Here is a 17,675-nt window from a genome sequence, read left to right on the forward strand (position 1 = left end):
TTTTTTTCGGCTAAAAACGCCTTACTATACATGGTCGTTTTTTTTCAGCCCAAAACGCCTCGCAATACATGGTCGGGTTTTTTTTGGCCCAAAATGCCTTAGTCTACATGGTCGTTTTTTTGGGCCAAAAACGCCTTACACATGGTCATTTTTTTTCGGCCAAAAACGCCTTAGCATACATGGTCGTTTTTTTGGGCCAAAAACGCCTTACTATACATGGTCTTTTTTTTCGGCCAAAAACGCCTTACTATACATGATGGTCGTTTTTTTTCGGCTAAAAACGCCTGACTATACATGATGGTCGTTTTTGTAGGCCAAAAACGGCTTACTATACATGGTCGTTTTTTTTGGCCAAAAACGCCTTACTATACATGGTCTTTTTTTTCGGCCAAAAACGCCTTACTATACATGGTCGTTTTTTTCGGCTAAAAATGCCTTTCTATACATGGTCGTTTTTTTCGGCTAAAAACGCCTTTCTATACATGGTCGTTTTTTTTCGGCTAAAAACGCCTTACTATACATGGTCATTTTTTTCGGTCCAACACGCCTTACTATACATGGTCGTTTTTTTTCGGCCAAAAACGCCTTAATATACATGGTATTTTTTTCGGCTAAAAACGCCTTACTATACATGGTCGTTTTTTTCAGCTAAAAACGCCTTCTTATGAATGGACTTTTTTTTTTGGTTAAAAACTCTTTACGATACATGGTCATCAGAAAAGCCTTATTATATATGTAAACTCTGCAGACAATGGTCACGACCTGGATTTGAACCCTGGATCTTCCCACTGTTAAGCTGACGCCCGAACCAGTGGACCACGGGGGCGCTGCTCTACCCATCTCATAAGAAACAACCCAAAAAGGTCTTTACATACCTGGTCGCTCAAAAAAGAGCTCGATATGCAAACTCTGCCGATGATGGCCGACACCTGGATTTGAACCCTTCACTTCTGCGCTGGAAAGCGGACACAGTAACCAGTTGACCAGAGTGGCGCTGCTTTTTTTGAGCTCGTAAGTAACAACCCAAAAAGGTCTTCATATACAGGTCACGCAAAAAAGCTTGACATGCAAGCTTCGCAGATGAAGGCCGAGACCTGGACTGGGCTAAAAACACCTGACGATACATGGTCGTTTTTTGGGGCGAAAAACGCCTTACTATACATGCTTGTTTTTTTTTTTGGTTAAAAATGCCTTACTACACATGGTCTTTTTTTTTCCGGCTAAAAATGCCTTACTATACATGGTCGTTTTTTTCAGCTAAAAATTTCTGCTAAAACACCTTACTATACTTGATAACGACATTTCAAATTGAGGCGTTTCGCTTCGACAAAGTGCATTACCGCCATGTCATCACATCTTGGTGCTGAGGAACTGTGTGGAAATGAGTTGAGGGGTTTCCTCTAGACAAACTCGGTGTTTCACCACCACCCTGTGGGATCTTAGTGTGTTTCATTGAGACACAAGGTGTACTTTGCCGCCATGGACAGCTGTTCTATTTAGTGATTGAGAGGTTTTTGACATTTGATCAAAGTTGCCTGTTAGATATCCTGGTATCGGTTGTCGATGTACCTAATGAGCTGACCGATGGACCTTTTCAAACAAAAACAAGGAGTTTAATTTAAATGTAGTCCCATGCAAAGGACAAACAAACATTCGAACCCTAGATGAGATACTGAAAAGACAGAGACAACGTCGACATTCATGCGACAGGTTTTGGCAGCTTTCAAAGAGGGCACTACAAACTTAGCATTTGAACAATATGAAAGTAAAAGTTTTAGGAAAACTAAACATGTATCAACAATGGATGTATTAGTTGTTGCGCTTGGAAGAGGGAAATATACCTACCTCCAGTTTCTACAATGTACCGGTGGACAGACGCGATCGTTTCCCACGCGGACGTCATCACCTGGCTGTCACGCACCCCCAAAAGACCCAATCAAAATCGACAAGAAGATTTGACACACTTTCCGACGACGCGCCGTGCCAGATTGGTAACGAACTTCAAATTGAGGGCCGTCGCGCTTCCACATTAGGCGCCCGCTAACGCTAGAGTGCAACAATGCAGAGGAACGAGACCAACAAACGTCCGCATTCTTTGCATGACTTAAAAAAAGAAACAACGGTCAGATTAGGATGCCAACCGTACAAGATGATGTGTTGCGTGTCAAACGGTTTAGCTCATACCAAACCAGTCGGAAGATGACATCATCGGGAGCCAGTTCTGTGGGCTGTGTGAGGGTGAATTTGAAATCTGAAATCGACGCTTCCCCATCAGCACAATTGGCTTCCACGACAGCCAGCAACTCTCTGGGCTCCGCAGGTGAGCCATCCCATGATGTTTCCATTCAGCCCAGGGTACTCGTTTTCTCCCTGTGTCTTGTTTGTGTGTGTGTGCGCGTCTTCCAGGCTTCAACTTGAGTCAGGATCTGTAAGGTGGCGCGGGGTGCCAATTCTACTCCAATCCAGAGGAGGGCGCACTCTTCCATACTGGTCGCTTTGAGCGCGGCCTCGGGCCACGTGTCGTCAGCCTGCCGCAAATGCTGAAAAACCACGAGTAATCGCCCCTCCTGAAAGTTCCCATATTAAGAGTTAAAAAAAAAGTGACAAAAAGTAGATGGGTGACGGAAAGGAAAAATCTTCAGCAGGCCTTGTTTTCTTCTTTAAAATAGATTGTTTTGGCGCCATCTGGTGGCGTCTTGGTGTCACGAAATGTGATTTTAACTGTTTTGTAAAGCGCTTTCTTTCTTGTGAAAGCGCTACATAAATGAAGATGTAGCAAGTTTGTTGCTGTAAGTAATTAGTCTGTCCTGGTTTGTGGTGTTACCCATTTGGTTCCTATTTCTGTCATCGTGGTTTTAAAGTTTTGTGTCTCACTATGCTATTATAGAAACCTGCCTTGGGACTAGGCTGAAAACTAGCATTTATGCCAAGTAGGTTTATTTTTGTGTTGATTTATGTGCACAATCCCAAAGAAATAAATAAACTGGAAACTTCATGAGAAGGGGCGAGCCTTCAAAATTCTCTCAATCACTTTTACTGACCAAAAAGAAAGAAAAAAATGGACTTGGTTAGCATATCGTGACAGTGTGAACGTCTCCTCTCATTCATTTTTTTTAAAAAACATCGTCTTTCATGGGACATCTGTTTTCAGACCGAAGCACAGAAACAAACATATCGTGTTGCTGTGTTGTTTGAATAACAAGTGGGAAACAATCTTTGCATTCCTCCGTTTGATTTTGTGGGCTTGGGGTTTTTATTTCCTTTGGTCCAGTAATGCAAAGCACACCAACCCTCTGTGTAGAAATGTACAGATTGCTCAAAACACACTTTACAATGTTTGCCATTTTCTCCATTCAAGAAATAATAAATATATGAATGAAACATGTCAGCACCTCCGAGTTGTTTTTAATCCAATATGGGCATGCGCTGCCCTCTTGTGGCAATGGCGAGTATGCACACACTTGCGCACAAACACGGTTCAACATGTCTTGTGTGTGATTGGATGTAAACATTTTCAAGTGGACAAAAAAAAACAGCGCTGGACAAATCTGAACCCGTCTTACTTCCGCTTCTTCTTGTCTAGGTAGCTCTGGCGATAGAAGTTCCCAAAGAGGATGACGAGGATGATGGCGTAAAGCACCACCAAAATGTTGGTGGCGAGCGGGAAGTCGCATTCGGTGAACAGGTTGTAGGTCGTGTGCGTGATAATCAGCAGAAACTGCAGCTGGCGAGGCAGAATGAAAGCTGGCGTCAATTTCTTTGCATTGCGTGTCACTTACTTATTGGTGTTTTTTGGTCTCTTCTGGCCGATAGTTACTTCGGTAGAGTTTTCAGTTATTTGTAGTCAACCTGAATTATTTTTTTTTTATGTTTCTGATGACATTTTATTTCACTCCCTATATTTGAAAACAGATACACAGAAAATCCGCATATTTGTGTGTCTAACAACCGCTTAGCTTCAAGCTATCAAACAATGCAAATCGCCCGCAGACATACAATCATCACAACAATACCCCCCCGGCATATATTATTAATCCTCTGCAAAGAACAACTAGAATTGCCGCTCTGTATCTGTACCTTCTACTCTGTAGTTTGTCAAAATAGACTTGCTACTTTTCTCAACTTCCACAGATGACCATTTGGGGGAAAAAAAAAAGACACACGGATCAAGACTGTTCCTTCTTACCAACTGCAGGCAGGTGAGGTATGACTTCCACCACAGGTACTTCTGCATGTGAGGGCCCAGAGCAGCCAGGCCGTAGTAAGAGTACATCACAGTGTGGACAAAAGTGTTGAGCAGGCCGATGAAGAAAGCTGCAACACCACATGGTGATTCTATTAGCAGGTGAACGGAAGCGACGTGAATGTCCAAAGGAAAACCACTCAAGATTTGATGTTTTGTTTTGCTTTCACCGTTAGAGGTCAAAGGGCTCACCCTCCAAAACACCCGACCCAAAATCCACCCAAAAAACAAAAATAGAGGACTTTCTGACTTCATAGAAGTGTGTGGGTGCTTCCGGGAAAAAAACGTCCGAGTCAAGGTACCGCGGTGTACTTGCATGAAATTTGATTATTTTGATCAGAGGTATGCAAAAAATAAATTTTCCCATATATACAAACATTCATTCAAATTCCCTACGAAGAGTCAAATTTTCTGGGTTGACTTCATTGCCGCAAGCAGAGGTCGACTTACACTGTCCGCCCGGCGTGTATTTGATCGCAGACCACCAGTTGAGGATCATGGTGGCGTGGTGGAAGACGTGAAGGAAAGTCAGCTGGCTGTTCTTCTTCCTCAGGATGAAGAAGACCTGCACCCCCCCACACCACCACCACCACCACCACAGAGAAAGGACATTGTCTTCATGACACGCGACAGACAAGAGAACAAAAGATCTTTCTCAATGACCCCCCCCCCAAACGCACACACACACACACACACACACACACTGGCAAGTGCCCCGGTGCCTGTTTACAAGCTATGAGAAAAGTGGATCTATATACCGTGTCACTGAGCTCGATGACTTTGGAGAAGAAGAACCACCAACAGACCCGAGCCATCTTTGAAAAAAACAAAACAAAAAAATATATACATTATGATAACAATCATAACATTAACACATGAACACTAATACATGAAACGTATGACGTGGTTTTGGAGACACTCCAAGACGCTTTCCGCCAAAATATTTCTCACTCTCATGGGCAGCGGCCTGTTGCTGTAGTCCACCGGCTGACACAGGAGGCTGTAGTTGGACAGCCAGGAAGTGGCCAAGAACTGCGAGACAAGTCACACGAGAATTTTCACAGTTGGACTTTTTGGATCCAGCAAAGCGAGCGGAATTATCGTCAACTTGCCGGATCCATACGCGGAATTGCGGCTGGCTGGCTTGCACCCTGCTCAGTGGCTTGCGCGCTTCCTTTCTGCGGTCTCCCGCAGGGTATTTTGATGCGAACGTAGCATGACGCGTGTCAAAGTGCCGCTTTACATTCGACCGTTTCATCGTATAGTATTTTGTTATTGCAAATGAGACACACCGCAGAACCCGTTCTCTCCACAAAGGTGAATCCTTCAGGCCATTCGTCCTGAAGTCGACCATGCATCTTTTTTTTTTCGCCATTTTATTCGTCGAAGGATTAGCTTTGAGCAAATGATCGAGCGGGCTGATTCAAAAGGGGGCGTTTACCTGTTGACCAAGCAAACGGCTAAAATAGGCAAATATCATCCAATTAAAATTGCTCCCGCCGCCAACTGCAGCCCAAAACAGGACATGAGCAGTGAAAAATCGATGGATGGACTAAACAAGCGAGAAAATAATTTTTTGTTTTATCTGTGAGCCAGATGCAATCATCAAAAGAGCCACACCTGGCTCGCGAGCCATAGGTTTCCGACCCCCGTACGAGAGGCATGCCAACAAGAATGTACCCGACAGATGACAAAGAACCAAGACTGCGGCGGCAATCGCTCACCTTCACACACATTCCAAAAAGCAAAGAGGGTTTGACGCACCTCATGGAACATGTAGGCCGACATGCCCACCATGGCCAAGTTGTAAAAGATGAGGACCACCCGGAGGTCGACGGGCTCTCTGTGTCTCATGAGCCGAGGCCCCGCCCAGACCAGGCCCAGGTACATCAGGACGATGAGCGTGACCGGGATCGGCGAGTAGACCAGCGGCCACGGGTCAGTTCTCTTGTCTGGAGTATAAAAATAAATAAGATAAAATAAATAAAGGTAGATGACAGGTTTACAAGGTGAGTAAAAGCGAAGTCAAAACAAATGTTGCCCCCCCCCCCAAAAAAATTCTTGACATTGTATTTAAATTTAAAAAAAACTAAAGTTCTCATGTTATCACCGATACGAATTTATGGGGCCGATGCCTATTGCGATATTCAGTCGTACAAAATTCAGATAACTGATCAATCGACCTATTAATAATTTTTAAAAAAATGTGATAAATTTAAAAAAAAAATTATTTTGGTCTCTTAACATTTATAACAATGAAGATATGAACAAGAGCCGGAATATTTCTCTGTTTTACATATTTAACTTTTCAACAGAGAGGAAAAAACGGGCCTAAAAACGATTTTTTGGGGAAGGGTGGGGGCAACGTTTGAATGTCATCCCCAAGTCTGGTCCTCAAGAAACTCCCATCCAGCCTATTTTACATGTTTTTTTCCTCCGACGCCCCTGATTCAAATGATCAAGATCGATATCGGGCTTCTGGAACGTTTGCTGATGAGCTGATTTGAATCAGGTGCCTTGGAGGAGGGAAATATGTCAAGCGGGTTGGATAGGGGCTCTCAAAGACCGGACTTGGGCGTCCTTGATTAAGACACAAGTAGTGCCTTGCTGCCCTTTTGGTGCTGCGGAACTACATGGAAGTCAATTGAGGATTTTCATTTCGACAAAGTGCTTCACCACCAACTTTGGTGCCAAGGAAGCACGTTGAAGTTTTGTTGAGACAAAAGTAGTGCTTTAATGCCATGGACCACTGTCTTATTTAATGACTTAGAGGTCTTGGACAATTTGATCAAAGGTGCCTGCTCGATATGCTGATATCGGACTTCGATGTACCTAATGAGGTGACCAACCGGGCTTTTAAAATGAAAATAAGAATTTGAACATGAAATTTAGTCACATGGAGGGGCCAAACAATGTGACACGAGATGAAATACCAAAAATACAGAGACAATGCCGGCATTCACTCGACACGTCTAGCAGGTTTCAAAGGAGAATACACCCGACACGCTTAGTATTGAACAGTAAGAACGCAAAAGTTTTCCAAAAACTAAACCTGTATTAACAATCTACAAATTTGCTGTTGCCTTAAAAAGAGTGAAACGGACATACCGCCATGGTCGACGATGTGCTGGTGGACGGACAAGATCGTTTCCCACGCGGACGTCATCACCTGCTTGTTATACGCCAAAAAGACGTCATCAAAATCTTGAACATTTGAAATATTTTCCGGCGGACCGCCGCGTGAGCGAGGTTACATACTTCAGGTCGGGTTGGGGGCCGTTGCTCTTCCTCCTTGTGCAGAGCAGCACATTATGCGGCCGCCAAAGACTCGAGCGCAACAATGGAAAGGAACGTGACCAACACGCGTCCGTCCGCATTCTTTGCATGCCGAGAAAAAAAAGTCAAGTTAGGACACACAAACTGTACACTGGAGGGCGCTGTTTCTTTTCTTTTCATTGTTTGAAAACTGACGGCACGAGCAAGATGAAACTCAAGACATCGAGGAGTCTTTCAAAAAAGTACAGTGGTACCTGGCACATTTTCAAGCAGTTTAAAATGATTTCAACACTGTTTGGCCTTTTAGCCTTTATCGACTCCTTCAGTTTCTGTATCGTACATTTCGAAGTACGACGCTCGTACTGCTTCTCTAAATCGACGACACGCACACCTGGCTCATGTTTTTCTAATGATTTCGACCTGTAATTCGGTAGATAGACATCATCGGCTTCTTCTTCTTTGTCCTCGTTCTTCTCACCAGCGTTAGAAGCAGGGCATATGGCAAAACACTTAAGTTAAAAAAAATATGGAAAAACTTTTTAGACATTACAACATTATACATTGGTCGGATCCTCCTCATAACTCGCAAAACCCTTACGTTGGGGAGTACGTGACTCAATGTACTCATGTCAAATCAGCTTTCCCCACTGAAACGAAATGACATTTCATAAATGGGTCTCAGCCCCCCCCAAAAAAAAAACACCACCACTTTGTCCATTTTTTAATAAAAGAAAAATAACACTATTGTATAAAAACATGATAAAACATAGGAGAATGTAAAGAAATTAAGTAAACCTCTGAATATGTGTGTGCCTTGATTCTGTTGCTGCATTTGTAATACCTTTGGTATTGTTGACATAATAATATATCGCAATAAAAACGTTTTAGACATCTACAAATACAGAAATTCTGTGATTTGTTTGATCCTGTCGTGAGGGTTAAAAAATTCTAGGAACTTGGAAACTTTGCATGGGAATTAGTCATTTAGGGAAAAAAAAACCGACGGAGGCGGGGTTGGGTGGGGAGTAATTTACAGAATTGAAAGTTGGATACTAACTCGTTCAATCCCGTGGACGTTTATATTCGTCAAGTGGAATCTCAACGTTAGCGGCCTATATGTAAGTAAATCGCCAAGTAGGTTTTCTAAACGGTCGGCGTACATGTACACCGTTGTGTACAGAACGTAGAAATGTGAAACATTCAGCAAGGTTCTTGCTTCGTGGTCCTGAAGAAGGAGGAGAGTGACAGTTGCTTGTTGCTTCTACTGGATGTCTTCAGCTTGCCTTTCTTTGTGCCGCGTGGTCTTTTCTTATCGTCGTCCTTTTGCCTAGTCGCATCCTAAAGTGAGGCAAGTGTGCAAATTATTATTATCATCACAGGCAGTATCAAGAGCTTCTGGTGGCTTTTCATAGCAGCGTCTCAGTTTTGAAAATTGCACGCTCGGCTAAAGCAAATGCTTCCAACAAGCCAGGAGCGGAAGAATACTTACTGGAGAGTTCCGCTCCTTCTGAAGGCTCGCAGATTCATAAAGCTTCACAATCTGCACAGAAGATGACATATGGTAGGTACATTTTAATAAAGGCAATCGTTTAATGTAAAAAAATATTCCCAGGATACAATGTACAAATACAGTGGTGTCTTAAGATACAATTGACGCAATTTAATAGTTTTTCGAGCTACTAGCCACAGTTCGACTGATTTCTTTTTTTTGTGCTTTGATTTTCAAGAAAAAAAGGGAAAGGAAAATAATTCACTGTCAAACTAACTACTCATGTGACCTCGTTGGATAGCCCCTCCTTCCTCTCCACCAACTAAAAACCTGCAAACGGGCAAATTTGCAAGTGCTGAAGTGCAAATATGCAGGGGGTTGACTGTGTCTGTGGATTTCTGTAATATATATTGTGACCTTTTTCACTCCCGTAGACACGGCGGCCTCCTGCAGCGCCGGCCTGCTGATCCAGCGCAGGTCTCCTGTCGGTGGAGGCGCCTCGGCGTCTCCCAGGTGCAAAGCGTAAACCATGTAGATCTGATGGATGTGCGAGAAGATGTGAAGCACCTGTGATGACAGGGCAACAAATTCAGGGGAAGCATCTGCGGTGGGAAATCAAAACCAACAGTGGATTCATTTTTTCCATTTCGGAAATATGAAGAGATGCAAAATAATGTGGTGGGTCCTAGTTGAATTGAATTCATTTTAAAGGATGAATTAAGACCACCTCATTTGGACACCGAGTCATTCTGATGGCTTTCAAGCACATGGTCAAAATTCAAAGGAGCTTTCAAGCCTGGAGAAAACAGCGTTAAATTTCAAGCACTTACTTCTCCCACGTACTGAAGGGAGCAATCAATCAACGGCGCTCGCAAGTGTTTGCCGAGGTGCGTGCACAGCGCCGTCTTGTGTTTCTTTTCAGACCGCTCCTCCTCTTCCAACAAAAGACTAGGAAACTCCCACAAGCCTGCCAGTAAACCTGACAAAACCACATGGATTTGGGGGCAAATGTATATAAGACCACATACCGTATTTTCCACACTATAAGGCGCACCGGATTATGAGGCGCAACTTTAATGAATGGCCTATTTTGTAATTTTTTTTTTCATACATTGGGCGCACCGCATTATAAGACGCAATCTACAATGCATCCACTAGATGAAGCTACCCTCAAGGAAACACCAACAGAATGATCAGATGTCAGTAAAACTTACTTAATAAAGCAGCGACACAGTTCACAGCAAGTTATAACATTGACTCGTTAACGTTGAACTCTCTTGCCGCTGCTCTATTTCCGTGTTCAACTGCGTAACCGATCGCCTTAAGTTTGAACTCTGTGTTGTCAGCATGTCCCGAGCAAGGAGACATTTTGGAGGTCGAAATATTACCGTAATGACCATACACAAGGCGCATCGGATTTTAAGGCGCTGTGAGCTTTTAAGAAAATGGAAGGCTTTTAGGTGCGCCTTTTAGTGCGGAAAATAGAATAGATATTGATGGAATGGATCAAAGACATTGGCGATTGCACTCCAATCAAAATGCACAATGAGAATCATAATCCACATAGGAACAAAATTCCAACCTTTATTTGGCCTTTGCATGAGCAGGAACTCCTCCTCGCCTCTTTCTCCGCGCCGAGTCAGCACACATGTCAAGGTTCGCTCCAGCCTGGGAGGCTTCTTAGCGGGCTTTCTCGGGAAGTTCTGAGCCCCCAACTCCTCATCCCAAGGCTCGCGTGGACATAGTGGGCATAATCCATCGGCACCTGAGCAAGAAATGCCAGAAAAAAAAAAAATGATGGCAAGTCCCGTGTGAAGAAAAGAAGATGACTTACTGCAGTCTTCAATGTCTGGGAGTTTGGCCGGCTTCGTGTCCATTTTCCCCAACAGCCTCTTGGAATTCTGCTCTAGTTTGGCTTGAACCTACACACAAAAATGATTAGCAAGCATCATTTCCTCCAGGTACCGGTTGAAATTCTACCAACAGACTAACGAGCTTGACTTGACCCGAAGTTGACACGCCAACGCTGAATGTTCAAGTGCCGCGTGTGCCCCACCTTGGCCCTATCTGTGGCATTAAAGGGGAACTACCGTCAAACTTTTCGCGGCTGATTTTGGTGAATCGTGGGTATTACAAACACCGGGCGTGTTGGTGGGACCGTCGCATGCTCTCGCGACCGGCTGCCTTCTATTTCAGTCCAAAGTGTGAGTAATTTTGATTGTACCTTACGGTAAGAGTGGCACTGAGAGCGTACAGGACACTGTTCGCACAGGGGTCGTTTTGGGGTGCAAACTCGGGCCCCAAGCTCCATCATAGCCTGGTTGAAGTCACCCGGTCGCTTTCGGTCCACCAGCGTATTCGCCAGAGCCCTGAAGGACAACAGACAAGAAAGAACCATTCATTTTTTTTGGCCTGATGCTAAACATTTTTACTTTAATGATACTTCAAAAGTCTGAACAGTCCTTTAAGTCTCTATAAAATAGCAACAACAACAACGAAAACATACTTTTGATGGAAAAATAATTTACAATGAATTAGCAGTGCAACAATTATATATTTGACAAAAATAAACTATTTGCATGCTATTTAGTAGTAGTAGTATTTAGTAGTGTGTGCTCGAATGCATGCGTGTGTATGTACATACGTGATGTCATTGTTTCTACTTCAATTTAAACACTCTCTGTGATCTTATCTCTCTTTTGTTCATTCTTTGTAATAGATTTAACGTGACTATCACTGTGATCAACCACACAGGCTGCTTGTAATGATTGAATTTCCAGAGATCTTGACAGAGTTGATTTACTCACCAAAGGGCCTCTGTGACTGCAGAACTTGTACAGTCGGCCCCGATGGCCCTCATACGGCACAGGACGCGGATGACGTTCCCGTCCACGGCTCCTGTGACCTAGGCGATGAGCGATGTTGTTATTTCCTGCCATGAAAGGGCATTCAGGTGTGCGTCTATGATGGCTGACTTGGCCCAGCGCGATGGAGCCGATGGCTGCGGCAGTGTAGCGGCCCACTCCTGGTAGTTGTCTCAGCAGCTCGTCCACCGTGTCAGGCATTTGGCCCCCAAGCTCCGACACCACCTGCACATACAAAAGCACCAATGGCATTACACAACCAGTTGTCCATTAGACCTTTTTTTTTTTTTTTTTTTTTACGATGGCACCATTTGACCAATGCAGAGCAATATAAATAATTAAGATGCTGCTTAATGTGACAAAAGGTGCCCATGACTCACCTTTTTGGCACCTTCATGGAGACGCTTCCCCCGTGAATAGTAGCCAAGGCCCGCCCACATCTGATTCACCTCCTACCCATGAATAAAATCAATAGTCTCAATTCATTTTATGTATTTTTTTTAAAAACTGAGATCTGAGGTGATAGTGGTCACCTCCAGTGTCGCAGCCGCAAGATCCGAAACCGTGGGCCAACGCTGGAACACATTCACACAACTTTACAACATCAACAAACTGATAATACTGTCTAACCACACACTGACTAAAATGTGTACCTTCATCCATTTTATGTAGTAGTCCATAACTGTGGCGACCTGGGTCTGTTGCAGCATGATCTCAGACACCCACACTTGAACAGGAAACGACAAATACATTCAAGCGAGTCTTGGCAGCTTCATAATGCAATGACGACCTTTAGCGTACCTGCATATGTTCTTATGTTGACATCGGGCTCTCTTAGTGCCTGTTGGAGTAACACAAGGGAGTAGTTAGTACATGACACGAGGGACCCCCTGTAGTGTTTTACAAAAATTGCCAAATTCATACCAGAGTCCTCCATGGGAGTTCTCTCTTCTCCAGGTCGTACCAGCTGAGGAGATGAGTTCGCAGATAGGCAACATTAGCAGGCTCACAGAATGTGTGGTAGGGGGTGGGCAAATCAGCACCCGTGGGTTCTTCTGCAGGAGAAAAGTCAGCACGATGTAACATACCACGGCAGGTTAGGGCAGGAAAAAAACATTTCAATGAACAGCGATATAAGCCGGTGTGCTGTTATTTAATCATATTTTGTCACATTATTAGTATTATTATTACCGTCTTTTTCACACGTCCGCTGCCTCTTCCGCGTCGGTTTGACGTTTTCCACCGGTTCTAAAGCTTCTTTCTTAAGCCGACGCATCGTTAAACGTAACGCACACATCCGAAAACTGCCGTGTAAAGCGATTATTTAATTTTTCCCGTCACTGTTTTCAGCAGGAACGGTTGATTATTGACTTCCACTCGCGCGACTTTAAAGAACCGCCCCCTCACCGCCGCTACTCCAATCAACTGCGAGGGACCACTTTTGACGAGACGTCATATCCGGTAAAAACGAAACCTGATACTGACAGGTTATAAAAGTCAACAAATGTTTAATTCAACATATAAATGTCTACAATTGTACAAAATACAATGCAAATATGATTTAAAAAAGATTTGGGATTTTAACTGTCATCAGCATCATGATTTTTCTCTAAATGGGGGTCTAAAATTAAACATCCCCAAATTAAAAAAAGACAATAAAATGAGGGCATTTGGCAAATACAGAACATCAAGATAAAATCGATTTCTCCGAATAATTACATTCAAACTACCACAGACGGCGGCTTGTTTGTCATCCAACTGCATGTAAAAAGTCTCAGGCTCATTCTGTAAAAGCCATGTACAACTACGTGCTGCTACTAGAAAAAAAAATTCGAATGAACGACGTTCGACACTAGCACTTTGCTGCCCTCTGCTGGCAAAGTCCACGAAAAGAGCTTTTCCTCCCAAAAGACACCGACCGTGCCGCGGATACAAACAGTCTTGAAACAATGTGGAATTTTATAAACTTTTCGTGTAACACTTTTCTCGCTTAAAAAAACACCCCACGGTAGTCAGCGTGCTTTTTACATTTCACTTACAAGTCTCTCTCTTTTCCTCCCCCAATACCGCGACACTATTTACATTCTTGATGTCTTTTCAATAATTAGCACGATTAATGTTGTCCTCCGCTCGTGGGGTGTTTTAATGTTAATAATAATGTGAGTGGATAAAAGCCTCCCGGGGGGAGGTGGGTGGTGGTCGGCATGGCAGCTGGCGCCCAGGGAGAGAGTGACAAGGAGGAAAAAGAAAGGGGAGGGGAGCCGACATTAAAGCAACACAAGGAAACGACCACAGCGCAGCCTTCATTTTAAGCTTTTCAACAGCCTGAGCCACCGTGAGCAGGGGGGAAAACGGCACATCTTCGACCGGGAGCGAGAGAGAGAGAAAACCTCGATCCGGACTGGAAGCTCAAGCGGCCTGGCTTCCCGAGCTGGAGCGACTCGTTCCCGGCGCCCTCGGAGCCATCATGGGTGAGGAGGATGAATGAAAGTGGGCTTTAATTGTCATCCCAAGGCTGCGGGGGACGAAAAAGGACGGAGGGGAGCGGGCCGCTTTTCTTGTCGAGGGGGAACCGTGTCCTGGCGGAACGCGGAAACAAAAACGCTGACTAGCAGCGGTACTTCAGCGACAGTAAACGGAGACGCGCCATTTGGGGGTCGTTTTTCCCCCTGAAAACACAAACAGGGGGGCATTACTATTACTTTAGCATATAGCAGCCACAATAGAAGGCTTTTCTCAGTGAGACATTAAAGTAGATTATTTGACACTTCACAGTTTGGCAACCAAATCTTTATGCAGAAAACTAAAACAATTGGTCAACAGTAACTAGAGATAAACCCCCGTTTACCGCGGGGGATAAATTCCACATCCACGCGCAGTTGGGGAGAAAAAATGGAAAAAAAAAAACACATCGTAGAACCCCCATTCTTTAAATACGTCGAAACATATTAAAACGTACTTAAACTTATAAACGCCTTTTTGTGGATGTAAACTTTTGACCTGAAAAAAAGTGCAAGCATAAAATATAGCTAATTCTTTTAACTCTCGTTGAAAATCATCTTTCCCTGTTAAAATGAATGGAAATGCCATTTATCCGCTCCAGTCTTTATACTCCCTCTGGTGTGCGCGCCTCGGCCACCGGAGGCAATATAATATCATACAGACGCAAACAAAGACGAGTTTTACAACGAAGTGACTCGGTAAACTGCAATCATTTTTCACAAAGAGGATAAAGACTATTTCCCCGGTGACTCATGTTATATTGTGTGATTCAACTGCTTCGAAGTATTATAATACCGTCATAGATGCTATTTATAGGCTGTTTATAACATTTTGCATTGCATATGCAGGGTGTAACTGTTCACTGTTTACTTTGACAGTAAATTTCAACTGGGAATGGCAAGAGCTTGAAACCTCTATTTGGAATCGGTCAGTTTTTACCAACCTGCTGCTTGTTGTCTTTTGCTAGCTGAAGTTGGCTGTAACATGTTTTGCTCTGACCATCCAATCACAGGATGGAAAAATGCTGACATCGGCCCTGTTAGAACGGATTCGAAATCTGCTTGGTTATAGAAATGGTCCCATTGCTAATATAGTTTATAATAGTTGGATAGTTCTATGCCCACCACTGGTAAAAGGTGAGATGGTAACATTATTTACTGTGTGTGTGTTCTTCCCAGAGGTGCCCGGCTCGCCTCAGGTGGTGGAAGATGCTGGCGAGGATGACGAGGAGGAGCTGAGCGGCGGCGAGGAGGCCGACCTGCGCTCCAGCTCTGGCCGAGGCTCGCTACTCACGCGGCGAGGCATCACGCTGCGGGTGCTCCTCAAGGACGGCCTGGTGGAACCTGGCGATGGCGTGCTGGCCATTCACTACCTGGTAAGAAAATAGCACGTCACAGTGGGCCTGAAGTCTTTTTAACTGCTAAAAATGGCTTCATCGCCGTGATCGTGTTTGTTACCGTGTCCGACGCTTCCTTACATTAGGGTAAGAATTTCATCGGCGACCTGCTGAATGACGGCAAAATCCGCTGGGTGGAGACGGGTCAGATCTTCAACTCGCCGAGCGCCTGGGCCACCCACTGCAAGCGTCTGGTCAACCCGGCCAAGAAGTCCGGCTGCGGCTGGGCGTCGGTGCGCTACCGCGGGCAGAAACTGGCCCAATACAAGACCACCTGGCTGCACAAGTACCAGCCCAGCGCAGACATGGTGAGGAAACGTGTTATCTAAATCGCAAGCTGTCTTTCAGTGTAGGTCACGACGATCTCATTATTTGTTTTGCCGACGTCAGAGCCTGGTGAGCGAGGAAGATGATGACGAGGATGAAGAGGAAGGGAAATCAGCCATACAAGCAGAAGAGAAGAACAGAAACAACAAACCTGGAGGATTACACGGTATTCCGCCCCCACCTCTGTAAATCTCCCTTCTGCTCCTCAGCAAACGGTTTCCTATTTCAGGGACGGCTGGCGGGAAGTTCTGTAACTTGACTTATTAGTTAGTTTTTAAGGAAGAGGGTGGAAATAAAAAAAATACTTAAATTTGTGTCCGCATAAACATGCAATAAAGTCTCGGCCTTTAGCTTTGCATCAAAATCAGTCAAATGCAAATTCACGGGTACCAAACTGCCAAGATGCAGGCTGTCGTTTTATGTTGTAGTACCACCATTCACCACTAGATGCCAGACATGACTGAATACTGCCGTATAACAGACTGTAAGTAGGCCAAATAATTTGGATTTTTTTGAAAAAACTTTTGTTACAGATGCTCTGGCTCCGAGGAGAACGGACCGGGAAAGAATCCCAGTCAGATATTGCAATCTGGGCACCAGGGACGCTTCCAGGTCTTTAAAAGTCATCCTTGGTCAAAGTTTAGCGAGTCCTCCGGGGAGCACTAACGAGGTGACCTTGCATCCTCAGAGACCCTCACACGCTGGTGGAGCTGTCAGCCTTTTCGGCCATTAACAGGTTCCAGCCGTTCAACGTGGCCGTGTCCAGTAACGTGCTGCTGCTCATGGTAACGCGCAAACAGGCACACTAAAAACGTTTGGAGGGTTGGGGGGGGGCACACTCGAGGTGGGCTCAAACAATCGCACACAAACGCCGTCACTCACACGCACTGTTTGCATTTCCTCCTGAGGACTTCCACTGCCACTTGACCACAAGTGAGGTGGTGGGATACCTGGGAGGACGGTGGGACACCAACACACAATGTAAGTTTGACCCGAGAAGTTAAAAAAAAAAAAAGAATCATGATAATGGTGCATCCTTCAAATCTTTTTGTGTTGTTTTTAGTGCTGACCGTCTTACGGGCGTTTCCTTGTCGAACGAGACTGGCGGACAGAGATGCTGCCTCCGTTGTTGAGGAGGAGGTAACGCACAAAACTACACACACAGAATTGTCAAAAAAAAAGTCACATAATTATTATTATTTCTTTTTTTTTACCATGACATGTCCAGATCTGCCAGAACTTGTTCATGCGCGGCTTGTCCTTGGTGGGCTGGTACCACAGTCACCCTCGGGGTCCGGCCCTGCCGTCGCTGCAGGACATCGACTCGCAGATGGACCACCAGCTGAGGCTGCAGGGCTCCAACAACGGCTTCCAGCCGTGCCTTGGCGTCATCTGCGGTACACCTGCGCCTCGGGACTCTTTTGGATATTACAACTAGGGCCTGACCGATTAATTGGCCGGATGATTTAATTGGCCCGATATTAGCACTTGTTAAAAAAAAAATATACTAAAGGTAAAACAATGAAATGTTCTGGCAGTAATTCATATCTTTATCTTATCTTTATCCGCCCCCCCCCC

The 17,675-nt window shown here is 44.5% G+C and overlaps 4 protein-coding genes across 6 annotated transcripts in view; 1 reads left to right on the forward strand and 3 right to left on the reverse strand.

Annotated features, from left to right (window-relative positions):
• The window catches only part of LOC109532074 (elongation of very long chain fatty acids protein 4-like), a 6,324-nt gene extending 4,261 nt beyond the window's left edge, over positions 1 to 2,063 (reverse strand). The window contains exon 1 of the mRNA XM_019896703.1: positions 1,846 to 2,063. Within this exon, the coding sequence (XP_019752262.1) occupies positions 1,846 to 1,903 (58 nt within the window). The 5' untranslated portion in view covers positions 1,904 to 2,063. The remainder of the gene's footprint in view (positions 1 to 1,845) is intronic.
• A 1,152-nt stretch (positions 2,064 to 3,215) lies between these two features.
• On the reverse strand, positions 3,216 to 7,627 carry LOC109532073 (elongation of very long chain fatty acids protein 4-like). Of its 2 annotated transcripts, none has more exons than XM_019896701.1 (8): positions 7,502 to 7,627; positions 7,352 to 7,415; positions 6,008 to 6,195; positions 5,195 to 5,275; positions 5,002 to 5,058; positions 4,694 to 4,808; positions 4,187 to 4,314; positions 3,216 to 3,724 (listed from the first exon to the last, which is right to left on the reverse strand). In XM_019896701.1, exons 2-8 carry the CDS (start codon positions 7,407 to 7,409, stop codon positions 3,560 to 3,562), a joined length of 792 nt encoding a protein of 263 aa, XP_019752260.1. In that variant the 5' UTR covers positions 7,410 to 7,415; positions 7,502 to 7,627; the 3' UTR covers positions 3,216 to 3,559. The 2 variants fall into 2 exon arrangements, with proteins under 2 accessions (XP_019752260.1, XP_019752261.1); XM_019896702.1 differs by having other exon boundaries at positions 7,352 to 7,412; positions 7,502 to 7,623.
• Positions 7,628 to 8,233: 606 nt separating this feature from the next.
• On the reverse strand, positions 8,234 to 13,329 carry mutyh (mutY DNA glycosylase). Its single transcript, XM_019896696.1, has 15 exons — positions 13,064 to 13,329; positions 12,797 to 12,927; positions 12,674 to 12,713; positions 12,526 to 12,599; positions 12,406 to 12,447; positions 12,253 to 12,324; positions 11,984 to 12,097; positions 11,816 to 11,913; positions 11,233 to 11,377; positions 10,843 to 10,930; positions 10,591 to 10,773; positions 9,839 to 9,987; positions 9,426 to 9,575; positions 9,009 to 9,059; positions 8,234 to 8,857 (listed from the first exon to the last, which is right to left on the reverse strand). The coding sequence occupies exons 1-15, from the start codon at positions 13,167 to 13,169 to the stop codon at positions 8,720 to 8,722; spliced, it is 1,581 nt and encodes a 526-aa protein (XP_019752255.1). The 5' UTR covers positions 13,170 to 13,329; the 3' UTR covers positions 8,234 to 8,719.
• A 648-nt stretch (positions 13,330 to 13,977) lies between these two features.
• The window catches only part of mpnd (MPN domain containing), a 5,131-nt gene continuing 1,433 nt past the window's right edge, over positions 13,978 to 17,675 (forward strand). Inside the window, exons 1-9 of one of the 2 annotated variants that reach the window (XM_019896697.1) lie at positions 13,978 to 14,343; positions 15,553 to 15,749; positions 15,857 to 16,078; positions 16,161 to 16,263; positions 16,631 to 16,709; positions 16,786 to 16,882; positions 17,006 to 17,078; positions 17,161 to 17,237; positions 17,326 to 17,494. In XM_019896697.1, coding sequence (XP_019752256.1) covers positions 14,340 to 14,343; positions 15,553 to 15,749; positions 15,857 to 16,078; positions 16,161 to 16,263; positions 16,631 to 16,709; positions 16,786 to 16,882; positions 17,006 to 17,078; positions 17,161 to 17,237; positions 17,326 to 17,494 — 1,021 coding nt within the window. In that variant the 5' untranslated portion in view covers positions 13,978 to 14,339. The remainder of the gene's footprint in view (positions 14,344 to 15,552; positions 15,750 to 15,856; positions 16,079 to 16,160; positions 16,264 to 16,630; positions 16,710 to 16,785; positions 16,883 to 17,005; positions 17,079 to 17,160; positions 17,238 to 17,325; positions 17,495 to 17,675) is intronic. The other variant, XM_019896698.1, reaches the window with a different exon arrangement.

The sequence above is a fragment of the Hippocampus comes genome, unplaced genomic scaffold (assembly GCF_001891065.2).
Source record: "Hippocampus comes isolate QL1 unplaced genomic scaffold, H_comes_QL1_v1.1 scaffold22, whole genome shotgun sequence".
In the NCBI taxonomy this organism is placed as follows: Eukaryota; Metazoa; Chordata; class Actinopteri; order Syngnathiformes; family Syngnathidae; genus Hippocampus; species Hippocampus comes.